A 22,468-nucleotide genomic window follows, 5' to 3' on the forward strand; every position below is an offset into this window, starting at 1 on the left:
GGGTGCTCTGCACACGGGACCTCCTCGCGCCAGGGTCCCCTATCCTAGGACCCCGGTGCGGCTGTTGTTCCCGGCAGGAGGCCAGAAACCAGCACCAGCTGAGGACATGCCCTGCCCCAGCCAGAGCTGCACAGCTGGGCAAGGGGGGCGGTGGGCTCGGTCTCAGGGGCAGGCTGGCGACTCCCGGCAGGGCCCCCCACGCAGGGGACATCACCGCACCGTCACACACAAGGGTACTTTATTGCGTTCAGTTGTGGTCAGGGAAGTCTGCTTAAGCACAGGGTACAGGGGTGGGTGCTGAGGGACGGGCCCAACACAACAGCCCAGGAAGCATGGGAAGCACAGCCACAATGGATGCTGGAGGACTGGCGTCTCCCGCCATGAGCAGCTAGCGGTAGCCTCTCTGTTGCCTCAGAGTATGAAATGTGTTTATTGAAAACACCAGTGCGCCAGTGAAGAAAAGAATGATGAATATAAGGGTCAGAATGATGCCCAGGACCAGGGCCCAGATGTTCAGGCACTTGGCGGTGGCGGCATAGGTCCGGGCCCCGATCAGGTCACCCACCATCTTCCTGTCCCTAGACTGGGGAGAGGAGATGGAGAGTGGGATCAGGAGCGGGTTCTGGCGACAGCCAGGCTGGTCCCCGTCCACAGCAGCCTCCACATGCCCTTCGCCCCGGTCGGGGACCCACCCCCCTTTCCCGGAGCCTGAGCAGGACAGTGGCCCTTGGGTCCCGTCCCTCCTGGGGCCTCTAGCTCCTTCTTCAGACTCTCGGCCTCTCCTGGAGACCCCAGGGCACCCCCTCCCTCTGCATAGGTCCAGTCACTGGTCTCACACCCCATCAGGGCCGAACAGCCTTCGACTACCTCGTGTCCATTCTGGACCAGACTTGAGTTCGGAGTCCAAAGTGTGGAGGATGTAATTTGCCTAATTATTCTGGGAAGGAGACCTTCTTGGGGAGGGTGGGGACATAGGGTGACCCTGCCATTCACATGCCCTCCCATGCGGCCTCACCCTGTTCTCTCCCTGGGAATAGTCACACACACGCTCACACACACAGGGGCTCCCCGCACACCAGGTACCCTCGGGGCAGACGGACCTCCGCAAGCTCACCTGCACTTTCTGGGAGAACCCCCCCCAACACACACACCCACCTTCACGGAGTAGGCAAAGGCCACGAAGCCCAGGCAGCACCAGTTCATGTAGACTGTGTTGAACAGGGACCAGACGATGTGGTCGGGCACGGACGTCTCAGTCTGGATGTTGATCACGGTGGTGGCCATGGGAGCTGGGCCTTGGGATGCCCCCATTACAGGAAGATCGTGCTCCTCCTTGATCATGTTTAAGTTGGGGAAATGCCTTGTGGGCACCAGGGGAGAGGGGCAGGAAGTGCTATTGGGATGCCAGAGCCTTGACCTTTTGTAGGGTGAGGCCCGGATGTGGGTGGTCCCTGCCAGAGCTCAGCCCCATATCAGGGTCCCTCTCCCCTGTCTCAACTCAGTACTTCTGCTTTCTCAGAAGTTTCTTTTTCCTGGTGTTTTGTAACTGGGTGACTTGGTCGGACACTAGGGACATGGACGGAGCACTGGGTGTCAGGTTACACCAGGGCGGGGCAGGAGGAGGGGCTGTGGTCTCAGGGGGGCTTCCTGTCCCAGGCTCTCAGGTCGGGTCCTGTCTCTGCTCCCCTGCCACATCCTCTGTCGGGTGTGTGGGCCCTGAGGACTTTTCCTCGGATGTGAGCCTCCCCCCCACTCCCCCCACCCCAGCCCCAAGCCTGCTGCGGGCTGCCATATGGACTCCGCACTCCAGCCCCCAGAGAGAGCCCCCGAAGCCCACACCTCAGCAGCCTCCAGCATCTCCCAAGAGTCCCGGAAACCAGGAGCCAGCTGTGGTGGGAGAAAGGAGGATCCGGGCCACTTGGCAGCTGCTGGGAGCACAGGGCCAGCATTCCTGAGCGCCCCACCCTTCCTCCCTCCCTCCTGCCCCATCATGTCACCTAAGGCCCAGGATCTTAAGGGGAAGATGTAAGGGTTAAATTGTAGTGCAGGGCGAACGTGTAGCTTGAGAGATAACAGCTTTGTGTTGACACTGAAGGTTAAGAGATAACAGCCTTGCTTTACTCTTGTAAATTAGGCTTCACCAATTAAGGAAACAAAAGTTCAAAGAAAAGAGCTTCAGAAGCAGGGTCAAGGAGATCCACTGGTTGCAACTTAAAGGCAGAAAGTCTAAAATAATCACCTCATCCGGGAACTGTTTCTAACTCATCTGGGAACTATTTCTTTGATCTGTTCCCAGGTGATGATCAAACGATGTGATCGGCTATAAAAACTCTGTACCCCGGCTGTTGGGGGCCACACTCTGATCAAAAGTGTTGGTCGCGATCGGTCGACCTTGCCTCTCATTGCAATAAACTTTGTTGTGACTGTCACTGGTGCCCATAGCATTCTGTTTCAGGAGTCGTGTGGATGCAACAAAGGGTGGAGAGAAAACACACAGAGAGCCGACTCCTCAAGGGGCTTGCCCCACTGCTGGTCCTTCCTGAACTTACACACTTTCCTCTTACGCCTCAATCCACCCCCACGGAAAGATGGGGTCATCAGAGAAAGAGAAATGTCTTACCTGAGGTAAAGCAATTCCTGTAACTTGGCTGCTTGATGGCCACACTGTCCTCCGCCCTCCCCACCCCCAGCCCACCTCTGCACACCAAGAACAGGGCGGATGTCCTGGCCTTGATGGCCACACTGTCCCCCCCCGCCCCCCCAGCCTCCAATCCTGGCTCAATGCCACTGAGCCACCAGTGCCCCTGCTCTGCTCTCTGTGGCCTCAGTCCAGGCCCATCCCCTGTTTCCTCTGGAGCTTCCAAGGCCATCAGTGCCTCCTCCCTGTCCTGTCGTGTGACCACACTTGGCGGCCCTGTTGTCCTCACTGCCCTACTGGTGGTCCCCGACCCAGGTTGGCTCCCACCCCTCTGCCGGCTTCGAGTCTGGCCTCACTGTGGCCACAGAGTGAGTTCCAGTGCAGAGCTGCAGTATCTATAAAACACACGTCCTTTTGAAGCCTTGGTGAGAAAAAAACTATTTATGAGATATCATGTATTTCATTGATAGCATTTTATATTGGTCATATGTTGAGATATTTTAGATTTATTGCTTCAAATAAAATAGATCATTAAAATAACTCTTACGCAGGGGCACCTAGATGGCTCAGTCGGTTAAGCGTCCGACATGGGCACAGGTCATGATCTCCTGGATCATGAGTTCGAGCCCCGTGTCGGGCTCTGTGCTGACAGCTCAGAGCCTGGAGCCTGCTTCGGATTCTGTGTCTCCCTCTCTCTCTGCCCCTCCCCTGCTCGCACTCGCTCTCTCTCTCTTTCTCTCTCAAAAATAAATAAACATTAGGGGCACCTGGGTGGCTCAGTTGGTTAAGCGTCCGACTTCGGCTCAGGTCACGATCTCACGGTTTGTGGGTTCGAGCCCCGCGTCGGGCTCTGTGCTGACAGCTCAGAGCCTGGAGCCTGCTTCGGATTCTGTGTCTCCCTCTTTCCCTGTCCCTCCCCCACTCACACTCTGTCTCTCTCTCAAAAATAAATACACATTGGAAAAAAACTCACTCATTTCCTTTTGCTTTTTTATCTATTTTTATTTTTTTTAATGTTTTATTTATTTTTGAGAGAGAGAGAGAGAGAGAGAGAGAGAGAGAGAGAAACGGGGTGTTACGGAACCAGGCTGGAACACTGGCGGAAAAACCAAGCGGCACTCAGAGATATCTGGGTGGATCGGAGATTTATTTAACACTGGAGGGCTCAGAGGAGACCATTTCTCCAAAGATCTGAACCCCAAATGCAGGTGGGCAGGGTAATTTATAGCGTCATCTTCCACATTCGTGGCGGCTTTCACACGCGCGGCAAACAGGGCAGGAAGAACCCGGAAGAGGAGTCTCAAGCTGGGAACTGGAGCTTGTTTTAGTCCCTTCAGCTCTCTTATGGTGCAGAACTTTACTTATTTTCCCAACATTCCCCACTTTGATGCCTTTTTCAAAATCTTGTATTAGGCATCACTTTTTAGCTCTAGGGGTTGATACCCTCGGAGGGCTAAGATGCGTGCTGCACTTTGGCGAGCAAGAGTGTCTTCAATAAAACATACCAGGGTGTTTAGTATACGGGGGCCAATGGTCACAAGCAAAATTATGGAAAGGAGGGGCCCCGCCAGGGCAGGGAGCCGGGATGCCCAGTCTGTGAGATCCCATCCTCTCCATTGAATGATATTTTCCTGTTGTCTACATTGAATTCTTTCCTTGAGTTCCTTAACGCTTAGTCCTGACTATCCCTGACTGGTTTACAAAGTAACAGCATTCTTTTCCAAGGAAGATGCAGGCGCCCCCTTTCTCAACAGTGAGGAGGTCAAGCGCCCATCTGTTCTAGAGGGCAACTCCCGCCAGGGGGATCTTATTTGGCTTTGTAAGGACACTAGGGAGTTGGAGTCCCACAGAAGAGCCTTTGTCTATGTTAATGCCTATCCCCATGGCTATTCCTGCCCCAGGCGGATGGTAGTAACACAGCTCATTTAGCCTAGGCCTTAAGGCTGAAGATTATTCTAAACACCAACTTTTATCCTGAGAATTATGAGTCTCTTCCCCCCACCCCCCAAGCTTGATGCACATACATCATTGTAAACCTCATTGAAAACACTTCCCCAAAATGGCATTGGCAACCTCCTTCCTGGCAGGCAAACCAGCAGACCGAAAGAGGTTACAACAGTATGAGCTTTTAAGTCCCTGATTTCTTCCATTCAATGTGCCCCACACTTACAAATGGGGCCCAGATTAGAGGAAATCAATACCAACAAAACATCCTATCCATGAGAGGAAAGTGAATGCGAACAGGAACATCTCTCTATTTCCCCAGCTTTCTGGGGCAGCCTCTGCCAACCTGATGGCAAGGAGTAACAGTCTACTTATCTTGACAGGCCGGTGATTCCTCAAGCTTCTGCCATGCGTAGACCAGCCAGCTTCCGGGGTGTGGCTGGAGCAGGGCTGGAGATCGGACCTGGGCCAGTCTTCCCAAGTGTGGGGCTCCTCAGGCCTGGCCCTCTGGACTCTGGAGTGGTGGGCCCCTGGAGGCCCAGTCCACAGTCTTTGACTCGACAAGTCCCCTGGTGAGAGGGGGTGTAGACATGCAGAGAGCCCCTCAGCACAAAGTGCAGGCTTACATCCTGGTCACTTTGGCCAGTGATGATGGTGCCAGCTTTGGCACGATGGGGCAAGACCGGGCCGTCCAGGAGGGAGCGGTTACCGGTCCTCTCCAGGTCCAGGGAGTGGGGCCCCAACGCGGTCAGGTGGCTGGCCAAGAGTCCCCCTTGGCTCCTCGATAGCTGAGGTGTTGACCACCCGCTTGGAGCCACACCCGGGGCTGGTGCGGTCCGGAAGGCGGGGCTGGGGAAGCGGCAAGGGGCTGGATCTCGCGGCTGAAGGACCCGCCGCAGCCTCCCCATGATGATCCGTACCACCCCAAGCTCTCGGGGTACTTGGGGAACACGGCAGACAAGGCCTCCACTGGCAGCTGCAGCACCATGGAGTCTCAGGCCATCCGGGCAGACACAGCGCCCCTGGGCGTGCTGGTGGCCGGTGATGACGTCCAGGAGGCTCAGGAGGCTGTTGGCGCTGTCCCCGAGGACCACTTCCTTCCCGTCAGGCCCTGGCAGACCCAGCTCCATCAGCCCATCCCGCACCACATAGATCCTGGCATCCGGCTGGCCTGGCCGGAAGACATAGTCACCCTGGCCGAGCCACTGGAAGACCATGTGTCGGCAGAGCTCCAGGAAGAGCAGCTTCTCGACGCGGCCCAGCACCCGGACACCCCAGAGCATGTAGAGCATCTCGGAGGACAGGTGGGAGTTATTCGGGTCACCCTCATCAAGTCAGCTTCAAGCACCGCGAGCGGGTGCTCCTTCTGTGGCAGCGATGGCGCCTCCTTCTGGATGCCGGGATCCAGGATACCTGGGGCCAGCCGGGGCTGGGGATTCCTGACCTCATTCGCAGTCTGCATTCCAGCAGGAGGATGAATACGGCTGTGACCATTACCTCGACTCCATCCCCAATCATCATGTCCAGCACCTCCTTATTAGCTGCTTTCTTAGCGGCTCTGTCGGCTAGACGGTTTCCTCGTGCTGTAATATTGTCTCCATTCTGGTGTCCTTTGCAGTGTAGAACTGTTAACTTCGGAAGCCACACAGCCTCGAGGAGCTTTCTTCCCTGCCTCGGCAAAGGCCCTTTTCTTCGTAGATTGCCTTCTCTTTGTGTGTCTACAGTAGAAAAGGCGTACTGGGACTCGGCTGAGTCACTTGTCCTTGAGAATGGTGAGGGCTCGGATCAAGGCGTGTCCCTGCGTACCCTGCCTTTTGAACGCCCTCTGTGATGAAATTTCTACCATCACTGAACAAGGTGAGTGAGGTCCGGGTTCTGTCCAGCCTGGTCACGCAGATCTGGGCAGCTTGCAAATATTTTATTGGTCACCTCAGAACAGCCGTGAACTGGTTTCCATTCCTCACAAGGTAGGAAAGTTGCAGGGTTCAGCATCTTAAACAGTTAAGAGTGACCAGTGGATTCTCACAGAGGAGCCCCTGGTATTGTGCTACCGAGAGTTGGAGAAGCATGAGAGTTTCTTCTCATGCACAAAGAGATTCCACACTGAAACAGTGTGTGGCCAGCCAAAACCTGCTGGCAAGGGGCCCTCAAGGATGCCCAGTGGTACATCGACCTTATCACCTGGAATCTGAAAGCAGTAATCCCCCCACCAACCTACCACACAACTGTCTATCGACTCTCCTCCCCCCCAGGACAAGCCCAGTTCTGGCTCTGCAGACATTGGCAACGAGAGGTGAGAGTCCCTGGGCCTCTGCGGCCTTCCTTTTTCACTCAGGGCTGAGAGCTGCCACCTCTCCCAGGCTGAGACACAGCAAAGTTCTCTTAAATGAACACCAGAGCATAAATCCACTCCACCATCAAGAGTCACCTTAGGGCACAGTCTCAGCCTCCTCCTTGGGGCTTCTGAAACACACATCTTTCTGACCCAAGCAGGTACTGAGATATGACTTCACAGAATGAATCAAACCCTCAGCCCTCCATCACACTGTGTGCCTATGGGCAGAGAGGCATCCACACCCCTAGCTGTATCTGGAGATGTAGGAAAATGCAGGAGTAAGGGGCAGGGGACAGAGACAGAAGTGGCTGTACCACCTTTTCTCAAAGTCACTTTAAAAGGCTTCTCTATATTCGGCAGACCCAGGGCTGATGCTTGCCCTGAGGCAGCCTTTATCTCTAGAAAGGCGGCTTTGGCTTCTGTCCAGAGGGTTCTCCATCTGGTCCTACCAAGAGATTATAGAGGGGTCTTGCTATTGCTGAGAATCTGGGAATCCAGATTTGGCAGAATCCCGCAGCCCCCAGGAATTCTCATAGCCCCCTCTTAGTTTGGGGCTAGGGTAGGGAGGTGATGACCTTCTTTTTTGTCTAGCCCTAGTGTTCTTTTTCCATGAGACCCAATACCCTGAGTCTGGCAGTAGCTGGAGAGGGCTCTTGTGCCCTCTGTGCAATTCTCTCGGGTATTGCTGGCAAAGAGGAGGTCCCCCACATGTTGGAGAAGGGTGCAGCATGTGGCCTCCCTTGGAAAGCCAGTGAGGTCTCCGGCCAGTGCCTCCCCAAAGAGGGCAGGAGAGTTTTAAACCCCCGTGGGAGGTGTGTCCAAGTCAGTTGCATCTGACGCCCTGTGTCTGGTGTGGTCTAGCTGCAGAGGGTGTACGGGTTTGGGACCACCGAGTGCAAGACTTGAACTGGTCGGTACCCTCCTCCTGGCTTCCTGACTGGCAAGAGCAGGGTGTTCAGGATGATTGGCATTCAACCAGAATGCCTGATTTCTTCCATGCCTGCCCTTGCCTCTTGTTGGGGGGCATTGCCGCTGTCTCTGCAGTTGAGCCCCTGGGATTTACTCTACAATGATGGGCCCGGTTGTGGGCAAGTGGCGGGGGGAGGGGGAGCAGGGAGGGGTTGTCCTCGGCCCACACAGTGGGGAAGGCAGTCCTGAAGGGGGAGACTTCATATGTGTGGCCCCTGAATTCACATAATCTATTCCTACTTTGATGTCCTTTCGCCTCGCAGAAGGCACATTGTTCTCTTGCTAAGGAGGTTTTGAGCCTCCCCCCTCTTGGAGGCTGGACCTTCCTGTCTTTTAGTTGTGGCCCTCTTGTGCCTTGTAGTCAAATGGGGTATAAACCTCACATAGCCTCTCATAATAATCCCCAGGGGATTCCCCTTGGGCTGGGCATATTCATGGGCTTCTTCGCCCCTGCTAAGATCCCCCAGAGGAGAGCCTCTTCATCTGCTCTGGAGGTGCACCTGCACCTGGCGGAAGGTGCCATCTGGCCACTGGTTCCAGAGGAGAGAGAATCTGCCAAACCTGGAGGTGGTGGGGAGACGAAAGGCGGCAGAGTATTGGGAAGCAGGAGGTTCATACAGCGGGGACAAGATTGGTTCTTCCTCCGGCTCACCAGTGAGAATTTGTGGAGGTCGGGACCTATACAGGAACTGATCAGGGTGACCTGGGTCTCTGGAGACAACATGCCAGATGCAGCAGACCATTGGGGCATCCAGGGTTCTCTCAGAGGGCCCTCCTCCGCCAAAAGTGGGCCATTCTAACTCACACAGGGTCCTTAACTTGCCGGGGGTTATCTTAATTCCATAGTCTCCCGAAAACTCCTTCTTTGCTCTGTCCCAACCCCATGATGTTCCCATGAGGCAGAGTTGCAAAGACAGACAGAGGGATAGGGGCGCCCCCTCTAATGAAGAGACCAGTCAGATGCACATCTGGCCATGTCCTGAAAGAACTTAGGTGACGCTTAGCCGTATTGGTCTCAGCTTTGTGACTTATAATCGGAAACTATTCCCATGCCGCCATAGACTGTATGCCATTCACCACGGAATCGCAGACGGACCCACTCAGACTCCATGGGCTTTTGGGGACCTTAAGGGTGTCCATCTGTGGAGCCACAGAATCAAATTCGGCAGGCAAGCCAGACCGAGTTGCACATTCACACTCACATACACACCAGAGGTTATTACATTCCCTCCCATGCAATGTCTACAGATGAGACCACTGAGGTCTCCAGAGAGTGATCAGGTCCCCCTTACTCCACTGTGAATGGGCAGGACAGGACAGAATTGGGCCCCAGCCTTACCGATATCCGACGTCGGGTCCAGATCCTCACCTGCCGAGTCTCCTCGAGTCCGGTGGGAACAGCGGAGGGGGGCCGACCCAAGGTGACCAAGTGGGAGACTGCCAAAATCCAGGCAGCGCGCGCCTTCTCCCTTGCGATCCCTCATTCTGTCACCGCCTCGCCGTTCTCCCAAACTGGTGAAAAACAATGGGCCAGTGAGGTTGGGTTTCCCAGTCAGGGAACCAAATATGTTACGGAACCAGGCTGGAACGCTGGCAGAAAAACCAAGCGGCACTCGGAGATCTTGGTGGATCGGACATTTATTTAACACTGGCAGGCTCAGAGGAGACCATTTCTCCAAAGATCTGAGCCCCAAATGCAGGTGGGAAGGGTAATTTATAGCCTCATCTTCCACATTCGTGGCGGCTTTCACACGCGCGGCAAACAGGGCAGGAAGAACCCGGAAGAGGAGTCTCTAAGCTGGGAACTGGAGCTTGTTTTAGTCCCTTCAGCTCTCTTATGGTGCAGAACTTTACTTATTTTCCCAACACAGGGAGGGGCAGAGAGAGAGGGAGACACAGAATCCAAAGCAGTTTCCAGGCTCCAAGCGGTCAGCACAAAGCCTGACGCAGGGCCCTAACTCATGAACCATGAGATCATACCTGAACCGAAGTTGGATGCTTAACCGACTGAGCCACCCAGGCGCCCCTCCTTTTGCTTTTTTAAAATGCGGTTACTGGAATATTTAAAATTGGGTTTGTGGAAAATAAATTCAAAATGAATTAAAGACTTAAGTGTGAGACAGGGAATCATTAGAATCCTAGAGGAGAACACAGGTGGTAACCTCTTTGACCTTGGCCACAGCAACTTCTTTCTAGAGATGTCTCCTGACACAAGGAAAACAAAAGCAAAAATAAACTATTGGGACCTCTTCAAGATAACAAGCTTCTGCACAGTCAAGGAAACAATCAACAAAACTAAAACACAGCCTACGGAATGGGAGAAGATATTTGCAAATGACATGTCTGATAAAGGGTTAGTAACAAAAATCTATAAAGAACTTATCGAACTCAACACCCAAAACACAAATAATCCAGTGAAGAAATGGGCAGAAGACATGAATAGACATTTTTACCAAGAAGACATCCAGATGGCCAACAGACACATGAAAACATGCTCAACATCACTCAGCTCAGAGAAATACAAATGAAAACCACAATGAGATACCACCTCACACCTGTCAGAATGGCTAACACTAACAACACAGGAAACAACACGTGTTGGTGAGGACGTGGAGAAAGGGGAACCTCTTGCACTGTTGGTGGGAATGCAAGCTGGTACAGCTGCTCTGGAGAACAGCGTGGAGGCTTCTCAAAAAACGAAAAACAGAACTACCCTACGGCCCAGCAATTGCACTACTAGGTATTTATTCAAAGTTTACAAAACCACTAACTCAAAGGGATACGTGCCCCACGCCCCCGTGTTGATAACAGCCAAAGTATGGAAAGAGCCCAAATATCCATCCGCTGATGAATGGGTAAAGAAGATGTGTGTATATACGATGGAATATTACTCAGCCATAAAAAAGAAAGAAGCTTTGCCATTTGCAATGACACGGATGGGGCTAGAGTATTATTCTAAGGGAAGTAAGTCAGTCAGACAAAGACAAGTATCATATGATTTCACTCAGATGTGGAATTTAAGAAACAAAACAAATGGGCAGAGGGGGGAAAAGAGAGAGGGGCAAACCAAGAAACGGTCTCTTAAATACGGAGAACACACTGACGGTCACCAGAGGGGAGGTGGGCGGGGGATGGGCTAGACAGGTGGTGGGGATTGTGGAGGGCACTTGGATGAGCACCGGCTGATGTATGGAAGTGTTGAGTCACTACATTGTGCACCTGAAACTGACATGAAACTGTATGTTAACTAATTGGAATTTAAATAACAACTTTAAACAATAAAATGGGTTTGTGGCCTACACCCTACCAAAGTCACGCCGTGGACGGTCTATTGGTGGCAGATAAGAGGACGTGGTCCTGGCAAGGGGTCACCAGGCCAGGTACCAAGAGGAGGGCATTTGGGAGAGACTCACACTTTTCTGCTCTCATGCGTCTTTCACGGATGGGCCAGAGTCTCTCCCCGCATCTGACTCTGGCCCAGGGCAGAGAGGTCACACAGCTGCCCATCCGCCCCCCAGTCCTGGCAGCAACTTGTCAGATTGCTTTGGAAGCTTGCTCACAACAGGACGTGCTCTTCCTATTTAAAGTCTTGGGAATTTTGCAAGACTTTTTCTAATGAATTTCCAAGAGCAGATAAGCAGAGGGAAATAACAAACCAGTAACAGAAAAATTACCTGACTTTCTAACTGCATAGGAAAAGAAGACTGATATTTCTGCGAACCTACCCAAATGACTACTCTATCAAACCAAATATCTCACATGTGTGGGGTGCAGGAAGACGTCTCTTCTTCCTCTTGTGAAGCCCACATTCTGGAACTTCATGAATTAGCGTTTTAAGGGAAAAGGTCTCTTACTGGCCAAACAAGCAGGGAACAAATAGGGTTTCACTTCACAAAGAAATAAGGAGCAGATGGCATTCGGCCTCCACAAAAGCAATCTGAAATACTCTCCCTCAGTAGGCTCCCGGTCTCCCTGGAGGTGCGGAGTCGAGAATACGGTATCATCCAAAGGCCATAGTCCCGCCCGTCCCCAGCCCGGGCTGCGGTGCTGGCTGCACAAGAGGTGCCTTCCAAAGCTGCGGTTGTGCAGTGCGCCTCAGGGTCAGCTGGACAGGCAGAGCTTGGAGACGAGGCCTGGACAAGCACAGAAGATTGGGACAGACATGACAGAAGACCTGGAGACCAGGGCAGAGGGTGGAGAGTGTTCCTCGGTGAGTTTCAGGGGTGGGGGGCTCTGCTCTCTTGCACACCCTCACACCCGGCCCTGGAGGCTGGGGGGGGCTGGTGGTTCGGCCCTCCGGAGCACCCCCCTGTCCCCCAAAACCTGCCAGGTCCTTGGAGCCCCATCAGCTCCACTCTGCAGAGGTCATCTGTGCCAGCCACCAAGACGGCAGCTGTCTTCGCGGTTCACGATGGCAGGAAAGCCCTTCCCCACCCTCCTGGAGTTAGTCGTGACCGGGACTCTGCTGCCAGAGAAACAGGGTTCTAAGTGAAAGGGCGTGTCTTCCAGGCAAGAAGGATGGCGTGCGGTTCACCACGTTTCCGGGGCACTGGGGCGCTCGCGGAAGCAGAAGCTCCACCCTCGGTCCCTGAGGGCAGCACACGGACCCCCTGGCAGTGCAGCCCCACATTTGAGGGGCAGCACGAGCAGGAAACAAAGCTTTCTTTGAAGTCCCTGAGACTTGGGATTGTTCGATGCCGCAGCACAGTCTGGCCCACCCTGACTTACACAGGGACTTGATGCCATCTCGTAAAACTTTGAAAACGCGGCCTTGGCCTCCCGCAACAAAGACACTGTTCTTGGGGCTGGAAAGACTGACCCACGTAAAGCCGTGTGCAGCTTGACTGGGCCGCAGGGCCCGGATGGCAAACCTTGCCCCCTGGGTGTGTGGTGAGTGTATTTCTGGATGCAATTAACATGTGAATCAATGGACCGAGTGAGGCAGGAGCCCCCACCCCCCACCTGCTCCGGTGTCGGGGCAGGGTTGGGGGGGTGCTCCTCCAATGTGTTGGAGGCCTGACTAGAACACGAATGTGGAGTAAGGGAGAATTCACACTGCCCGCCTCGCTCTGAGCTGGGACTTCCGTCTCCTCCTGCCACGGGACTCCAACTCGGGCCGGAGGGCACGCTGGCTCCCGTGGGCCTCCAGCTTGCAGGCGGCAGACGGTGAGCCTTCCGAACCACACGAGCCGACTCCCTGGGTGACTCTATTTCTCTGGGGAACCCAGACTAACACAAGCAGTGAGGAGAGCAGAAGGCGGGTCGCCCGCCCTGTGCTGTTCGGAGGAAGGACTGCAATACAATGATTTATAAGAAATAGATATTTGTCATCAGACGGCCAAATACAGTTCTCAGGCACATCTGGTCTTCATGCACAGCTCCCGAGAAAAGGTGACACAGGGTCTTGTTATTACTGACGGTGCTGCTGGACCCACCCACGGGCGGGACGGTTGGAGCTTTCCATGCCCCCAGAGGTTGAATCAGCAACGGCCAATGACTTAGTCAATCGTGACTATATATTAAAGCCCAAGAGGACAGATTTCTGGTCCTTTTTCTCTTTTCAGACGTCCTCCACACGGGGGACCAGAACTCTCCCACGTGCCACCAAGCTCCACGAGTGCGGACGCTCCTCTGGGAGACTGTTGATTCGTGCCCTCGGTCACACCCTTCAACACACTGGTCACCATAAGGAAGTGCTTCCCTGAGTTCCGTGAGTCGCTCTAGTAAAGTAAAAGAACGTGAGGTGAGGGTTGGAGCCTCCGGTCCGTCAGAATCTCTGGTGACGGCCTGGGGCTTGTGACTGGCATCTGACGTGGGGCCGGGAGCTGTCTTGCAGGACCGATTCCTCAACTGTGGGCTCTGACACTATCTCTGGGCAGACGGTGTCAGAACAGAGTTCTCTGACACCCAGCTGGCGTCCAAGAATTGGTTGGCGCTCTGGGTGGGGGAGCACCCCCCATGTAGGAATTATGTCCAGGAACCCGGACCGACAGACCAAGAGCCTAAGAAGCGGGCAGCCCCAGGGTAAGACGGGGGACAGCCCTGTGCACTGCTCACCGCCACCTGCGTCTTTGGCCTCGTGCGCTCAGGACAGGACCGGCTGCTGACTGAGCAGGAACAGAGAAACCGAGAAAGCCCAGACCACCGTTAGAAGAGGCGACAGCTTTTCTACCTTAAGCAGTAAAAGACGAAATGGCAGGCTCCTGAGTTCTAAGGCTGAGCGTTGCTGCGAGAATCCGATCAGCGGTGTGGCCCGGGCACCCGAGCCTCACAAGCCGGGCACCTGCAGTCCGGGTTGAGGGCGGAGGGCGATAAAGGGAAGAGACACAGCACAGCTGAGCACCAGGAAAGAGGGAGCTAACGGTGTGACTCTTGGCACATGAACCTGACTGAAATCAAACCGACATCTTAAAAGTTGATTACATACATGGGGACTTCTATCGCCCCGAGGAAGCTGTGACCCCAGTTGCCCAGCACCCTGCTTTGAGAGAGTGCGGACGAGGGGTGTGGGAGCCCCTCCCGGGGGCATCCCCTCCTGGGGGCACACTCCAGGTCCAGGCTAGGACCGTGCCCACCTGGGGTCAGGGGTTCTCACCACAGCCACCTGGAGGGATTTCAGAATTCCTGCCCTGGTCCCCCCTCCAACCAGTGCCATCCCTGCTCTTCGGCTGAGTGCCGGGGGTGTGGAGGTGACTGGTTCATCTTTTCAGTTCTGAGTTCTCCCACTTGAGAGGAGACACATCTGGGCTGGAAATGGCGACTTTGATCACTTTTGATCTTCATAAAACTGGAGACTTCGGGGGCGCCTGGGTGGCTCGTCGGTTAAGCGGCCGACTTCGGCTCGGGTCACGATCTCACGGTCCGTGGGTTCGAGCCCCGCGTCGGGCTCTGTGCCAACAGCTCAGAGCCTGGAGCCTGTTTCAGATTCTGTGTCTCCCTCTCTCTCTGCTCCTCCCCTGTTCATGCTCTGTCTCTCTCTGTCTCAAAAATAAATAAACGTTAAAAAAATTTTTTTTTCTTTAAAATTAAAAAAATTAAAAAAATAAAATAAAATAAAATAAAAAAACTGGAGACTTCGGGATGATGCTGTCAGAATGTGATGGTCCTTAGTCCTGTCCGCCAAACGCCTCTGGCTCTCCTGGGCTGGGGTAGGGTTGTATCTCCCCCTCCCCTGGAATCCGGGCTGTGACTCCCTGGGTTCCCTTCCTCCTGCCCCAGTGACCGCGGAGACACATGTCGAGGTCCCTGCGTGACTGTGCAAGAGTGCGAGGGCTGGACGGAGGTCCTCCAGGCTGTGTGCCGCACAGCCTCGCGCAGCCGACCCTAACTGAGGCACCTGCCTTGGGGTGGTCGTCGGCAGCCCTCAGATTCTCTCCTGTTCCTTGGAGATTTTAGTCTTGGCCTCACATGTTCCCCAGATCTTTTCCAGGCAGAATTTGGGGGCTTCAGAAACACCGTCTGTGACGAATCTGCCCCTGAGATACCGAATCCGGGCTCTTGGGTGCACACACTGTTAACTTTTCTCACTGTGACATTTAGCAAATATTCAGCAAAGTGCATAAAACATAAAAGTGGGGGCGCCTGGGTGGCTCAATCGGTTGAGCGTCCGACTCCGGCTCAGGTCATGATCTCACGGCTTGTGAGTTCGAGCCCCGCATCGGGCTCTGTGCTGACAGCTCGAGGAGCCTGCAGCCTGCTTCGAATTCTGTGTCTCCCTCTCTCTCTGCCCCTCCCCTGCTCATACTCTGCCTCTCTCTGTCTCTCAAAAATAAATATACGTTAAAAAATTTTTTTGTTTAAAAAAATAAATAAAACATAAAAGTGCACCTAACGAGCTGCCGGACTGTGGTGCCCATCCAACTAGGGCCCAAGTGAAAACCACTGATGCCCCAGCAGGCACCTGACCCCTGCGGCAACCTCCCCGCCTTCCCGCCAGGGTCACCGCTCTCCGGACTTTATGGTGAACCCGTTCTTGCTTTTCATCCAAGTTCTAGCCCCCAAGTGCGGGTTACACTGAACCTAAGTGAGTTCAGGATAACCCCAAACACTGTGCTTTAATTTTGCTCATTTGGACTCGTGTGAATGAACCCTTGCTGAACCTCCCTTCACCCGGTGTTACAGCCGCGAGCCTCGCCCATGTGTGGCTGTCGTCCATTTCTTTTAATTTCCATGTCGTGCTCCATGATCTAAATAAGCCACAGCTTGTCTGTTCTCCTGTGGATGGCCAGTGGTGCTGGCGGCCGTGGCTGTGTATTTGTGTTCAAGTGCCTTTCCTGCACGTGGATCCGCGTTTCCATGGTATGTGTGGCAGGTCAAGGGATATAAATGTCTCCCACTTCAGTGCACCAGGCCACGTTGTTTTCCACGGTGGCTGCTGCGACACACATTCCCACAGCTGGCCCTGGGGGTCCCTGGACCCTCCCAGTTCTACAACAGTAGCCACTCAGGGCGTCGTGAAGCGGTATCTCTTTGTGGCTTTAATTTGTGTGTCCCCGATGATGCATCAGGTTGTAGCAAGTATCTATATGCAATAAGGTTGCATAATACATGGCCACAAAACCTCAGTGGTATACACCAATATACATCTGTTCTTACTCAAGGGTCTGTGAGATCTCAGGACTCCAGGCTGGCCTAGACTAGCCTCCCTTGGCCTTGCCTGGGCTCCCCCGTCACTATGGTCAGCTGCAGGTGGGAGGGGACAGCTCCTCTCTCGCAGGATTTTTGTAAAGTAGGCTCTACACCCAACATGGGCTTGAACTCACAACTCTTAGGTCAAGGGTCTCGTGCTCTACTGACTGAGCCGGCCGGGCGCCCCAGCACGGGCTTGTTCTTACGGCCAGGTCAGGGTCCCCACAGAAGTCTTGGCACTGGCCTACCTCATGCCGTGTTGTGTTAACCACAGCGCGTGGGGAAGGCCGTGGCTGCAGTGACCCCCAGCCTGTTGGGGGAGGGGGATGGAGACTTGGGGCACGGGCTGCAAGCCACCTACCAAAGAAGCTTGGCCACTTTACGTGTGCTCCGTGGCCAGCTGCTATAGAGACACAGGCGACTGTCTGTGGACTTTGTGCCCAGAACCCTCCCCAGACTCTTGCTAATTCTCACGGTATCTCTGCGTTGTGTGGTATTTATTAGTTCATTATTTTGTGTCTTCCTTTGAAAGCTTGAATTTTCCCACACTCTTCCTATTTACTTTAGTGGTTACTTCATAAATGATGACATAACTCTGGTTTCTCAGAATCTGAGGCCATAAGGTGTTTTTATCTGCCGGACACACGAGGACCTTGGGATCTCTCAGTCCCACTGACCTCCTTCCAGATTATGCATCGTTGTTGTGCTTTTTTTTTTATTTTCTAACATACCAAGATGTGTCCTTGTTTGGTGTGACGGATACTGAGTCTGCATGGACACACACTTCGTGTCCCTGCCCTTCACCAGGCCCTCGGTGTTTTCCATCCAGACTGGTTTCCTTCTGGGTGAACAGCTCCCTTAGTGGGAGCTGGTGACCAAAGCCCCTTGACGTCTGTTTTCCAGAAAGTATCTTCATTTCTCCTTCTTTCTTGAGTATTTGTAGTTGGCGTAGAGTTTCAGATTGGCACTGAGGATGCCGTTTCGCGGCCTTCTTTCCCAGCTGTCACTGATATTATAAAATCAGCTACAGTGTAAGTTTTACCCCTTATTTGAAAATCTGTTTTTATCAGGCTGCTTAAAATTTTATGTCTTTGGTTTTCTGCGGTTTTGCTATGATGTTTTGAGGTGTGGCTTCGTTTCTATTTATCCTGGGAGAGACTTGAGTTTTTTAAATCTGGGGTTGACTGTCTTCCCCAGTTTTGGAAAGTTCTCAGCCATTAATTATTCGAACATGGATTCCCCGCCCCCCTGTTCTCCAGTCCTCCTTCTCCTGAAACTCCAATGAAACACACGTGGGAAGCTCTCGCTCTGTCCTCAATATCTCTTACACACCCATTGTGTTTCTTGCACATCGTGTCTGTGCTTCTGTCTGGATGGTCTCTTCTTCCATCTTCTTGAGGCGAGGCCCTTGAACCTGCAGTATTCACCCCAACAAGCTCCCCGGGACTCATGCGACCCAACAGCAACAAACCCACCCACTGAGTTCTTAATTCTGGTTACTGAATCTTCCCATTCTAGAACTTCTGATTAGTTCTTTGCAGATTTGCAACATCACTTTCTATGGTTCTCCATTCCCTGCTAATGTGTTTCAGTTCACCTTTTGTCCCCGGGGAGCTCGGTGAGCTCGCCGTCTAGAAGTCCAGCACCCAGAGTTTCCGTTGTCTTTTCCTGCTGACCCTCCGCCTTGTTTTCTGGTCTCCCTGGGCGCTCCATGCAGAGCTGATTTTAGGCCTGGGATGATTACCTGCCCCCCCACCACCACCACCCAGAGAGGGTCCTGATGACCCTGGAAAGCACCTGCAGTTACCAAAATCCGATTTCAGAGGTTGTGATTTCTCCATATTTCTGGATCTTCTCTTCAATTGCATCTCCTGTGGGCTCTCTGTCTTTTAGTTCATATTTGTTGTGATGATTCTTCTAACAGGAGTTACTTCTATCGCAGTTTTCATATTTACTACTTACTTCTCCACTTCTCTTTTCCTTCGTTGTTGGTATTCATGGGATGAATCATTCTTATGACTTTTTTAAATGACTTTTTATGTCTTTTTTGACTTTTTATGACAATTGTATGACTTTTACAAAAAGCATATACATAATTTATTCAGCAAATATTTACTGAGCACCTACTTCGTGCCCAGAATTGTGAGCAGTGGACACACACCACGTGTTGGCCGTGGATGGCTGTTCTCCAGACCTGCGCTGCCCTGAGCACAGGGGTCCAGCCGCACTCACTCTTGCGGTGCCTTCTCAGGTCCTGGCTGTCACCCTCCTTCCTGGAGGCGTCGCCCAGAATTTTATCTGGGGTTTATATGGCCAACTCTCCTTCACTTCTGCCCCTTGCTCCTTCCTTTCTGTGGGTGGTTGTTCCCAGGACAGACCTTGCAAAGGCATTCGGTCCACTCACTTCGACGGCTCCCACTCTTCCTGTGTTTTTTTCTCTTTCAGTTCCTCAACCAAGAACATTTTCTATGTCTGTGTTCTACGGCCTCCTGGAAATATCTTTCTTATGCTTTTGCATTGGAATGCCAACTTAGCTGGATGTCAAATTCTAGATTTGTTTCTTTCGATTCTTTAAAATAACACTTCTCATATGGTTTGAGGAGAAATCTGGTATCAATGATTCTTGTTCCCTTACAGGTGATCTGTTCTTTCCCTACGGAACTTTCTCTTTCTGGAAAGTTTGCTTTTGATGCAGGCTGGCCAGGCCCAAGGACCTGGGGGGCCCTCAGGACCGGCTTCGTGCAGGATGGAAATTAAATGTGAGCGGAGAGGAAGGGAGGAAGTGAGAGCAGAGTTTGTTGAAGACAGAGAGCATAGGGGCACCGGTGTGGCTCAGTTGGTTAATCGTCCAACTTTTGGTTTCAGCTCAGGTCATGATCGCACAGTTCGTGAGTTCAAACCCCACATCGGGCTCCATGCTGACAGGGTGGAGGCTGCTTGGGATTTTCTCTCTCTCCTTTCTCTCCCCCTTCCCCCGCTCACACACACACCCACACACACACACACACACACACACACACACACTCTCTCTCTCTCTCTCTCAAATAAATAAACATAAAATAAAATAAAATAAAATAAACACTTAAAAAAAAAGACAAAGAGTGTAGATATGACAGAGTGTCCAGAAGACTTGGAAAGGAAAAGGAGCGTGAGCGTCTTGGAGTTTGGGGCTGTCATTGAGGGTGGCGGCCTGGCATACAGCCCTCTCAACACTGGGAACCGGGCGAACCAGGGCCAGGGCTCAGGTGTTCTCCATAAGCTGCTTAGGCCCTGGAGTCAGGGGTCTTGGACAATGTTTGTGAGGACATTGCCCGCCCGGCCACTCCTTAGATGTCACCTGCTGTGCTGGAAGACTCCAGAGAAGTCCCTAAGTCCCAGAACTTCTCAAGGACATTCGTTACCTCCACGAGAAGGCGTGTGTAGGGTGGGGGTGCAGGTGCTAGCCAGAACAGAAGTGGGAAAAGGAGCGAGAAAGCGGTTTTTCACGGGGTCTCTTACTGTTCCTGTCTCACGTCGATACTCTAAATTTCATTGGTGTGTGAACCAAGTGTGGTTATTTCTTTGCAGACCTTTAGCCTGAAGCCCTTCGTCTTCCTTTAATTCTGGGACCTTTGGCTTCCTCGTTTCCTCAAGTACTTCTTCATCTCCATTCTCCTTTTCCTCCGGTCTGGGACTCGTAGCATCGACACGCAGGCTCCCCTGCGTCTCTGTTCTCCCGTGTTTCCTCCAGGAGAGCTCTCCATCGATCTCTCAACACACGAATCTGCCCCTCAGCTGGGCCCACTGCCTGTTTCCAGTTCTGGTCATCAAAACAGGGACAAAAGCCAGCACTTCCAGAGCACTGAGTCTATACCAAGCACTGTGCTGGATGCCTCACATACATTAACAAATTCAACCCTCATAACAGCCCAGTGAGATAAGTGTTGTTATCGTCCTCATTTTAGAAGAGGAAGTGAAGCACAGAGAAGTTAGGTAACCTGTCCAATGTCACACAGCTGGGAAGCAGCAGGGCAGGGATTGGCACCAAGGCACCGGGGTCTGAACTCAGCCACTCTGCTGCCTTGCTCATTCTCCGTTTTGTATTACTTCTTTCAACATGCCTAACATCGATTTTCTTTCCTAACTTTTTGTTTTGAAACAATTTGATTTATGGGGAAAAAATGCAAGAATAGTAGAGTTTCTCAACCTCCTTCACCCAGATCGCCCTGTTGGCCGCATCTCGGGTAACCATAGTACCTTGATCAAGACCAGGAAATGAACACTGTTGTAACACTACTAACCAAACGAAAGACCTTATTCAAAGTCCACACGCTTCTTCACTAAGGTCCTTTTTCTGTCCCGGGGTACCGTGTTGCACTGAATGACCAGCTCCTCTGTCCTTCCTTGTTTTTCATGATCCAAATACATTTGTAGGGTGACCCCCAGTTGCCGGAGACCAGCTCCAGCAACCAGGGGCTCCCTAAGGAAGAACGGCGTCGGTGAAAATAAAACAAAACTAAAATAAAAAACTAGAAAATACAAAACTAAAATAAAAACGAAAACTAAAATAAAAACAAAAAATAAAAATGGACACAGACAACAGCAGTGTGTTGAACTGGCCGATATATTGCAGTAAACGTGGCCTTATATATGCTAGTGATTTCCTTGTAGCATACGTCGTCTATGTTTTTCTAACGTTACCTAATTTTGACAATGTTCCTATGTGTAAACAACCTTTAAGAAATAACATGGTGATTTTCCCCTAACTTTTCCGCATACCCTTTGATTATAGATTAATTTCTTACATTATTCCATTATACATCTGCGTTTATCTATAATCTACAAAGCATTTGCTTTGCTGTTCTCGTGAAAGGCCCTCCATTTCTCAACACCTCAAGTGGAACAGTTACAGGGACATGACCTCCTAACCACATGAGGCCAGAAGAACAATGTGTTTGCCTCCATCTGAGGTTCCAGAAAGGGGCTGAAAAAGCCTTAGAAACCCATGCCTCATACATTCTCAGAGAGACAATGCACCTAGGAACCAATGAGCCGACTAGGTTCAGTCATCGTCTGGAATGCCTCCTGGGGGCCAGGTGGGCCTAGGGGTTGAAGTCACCTGTGCCCAGAGATACGCTCCTTAGTTGCCAGAGTGAGGCTTTCTATGTCTCTCCTTCACAGGCCCTCTTTGCTGGCAAAGGCGCGAGACTATCCTTCCTGTAACTAGAGGAGTCTCCCTAGGGGATGGCAAGGGCTAAACGTAAGGCCGGACGATTTCTTGCGGAACCTTATTTTCTTCCCTGATGGTTCTTTTCCCAGGGGGCCTGCCGAGGGCAATTCCCCAACAGACAATACCCCAGGTACTTTAATAAGGCCACATTACCTAAAAGCGGGAGTACCAGCAGCTTCCCTGTCGGCGGGCCGCCCTGCAGTCACCAATCCGTCCACAGCACGGGCCCTGCCACTCAGGCTGGGATAGCTCGGCTTCCAGCACCCAGTTACTCTGTACAACACTTCTCAACTGGTGTTTGTGTGGTTTCTTATGTTTGGGATGAGTGTGTGCATTCTTGGCAACAGTCCTACAGAAATGATGCTGAGATGTTCTCGTCAGACCACGGAGATCACGATACTGATGTTTCACTACTAGCGATGTTGACCTTGACCCCCCGTTAAGGTGGTGTCTGCTGGGTATCTCCATGTAAGGTTACTATATTTCCTATGTATGTAATTAATATGTTGAGGAGATACTTTGAGACCATGAAAATCACATTTCTTCCCAACTCTCACCCACAACTGAAGCATCCACATCCACCGGTGGTTCAGGCCAACAACTCTCCTTGCGGGGTGTACTCAGTTGGTGATTTTCTGTTTTCCTCTTTCCTTCTCCATTTACTGATTGGATTTCTGCCGTAAGGATGAGCTTTCCCCAAACTTTCACTTGTCGATTTAATCGAGTACCTATCTAGGTGAGGATG

At 52.3% G+C, this 22,468-nt stretch overlaps 1 protein-coding gene across 1 annotated transcript; it reads right to left on the minus strand.

Moving 5' to 3' along the window:
• Positions 1-221: 221 nt before the first annotated feature.
• LOC132662185 (interferon-induced transmembrane protein 1-like) lies at positions 222-1,751 on the minus strand. Its single transcript, XM_060607656.3, has 2 exons — positions 1,156-1,751; positions 222-583 (listed from the first exon to the last, which is right to left on the minus strand). The coding sequence occupies exons 1-2, from the start codon at positions 1,339-1,341 to the stop codon at positions 389-391; spliced, it is 381 nt and encodes a 126-aa protein (XP_060463639.2). The 5' UTR covers positions 1,342-1,751; the 3' UTR covers positions 222-388.
• Positions 1,752-22,468: the final 20,717 nt, after the last annotated feature.

Source organism: Panthera onca, chromosome D1, assembly GCF_046562875.1.
Source record: "Panthera onca isolate mPanOnc1 chromosome D1, mPanOnc1 haplotype 2, whole genome shotgun sequence".
NCBI classification, from domain to species: Eukaryota; Metazoa; Chordata; class Mammalia; order Carnivora; family Felidae; genus Panthera; species Panthera onca.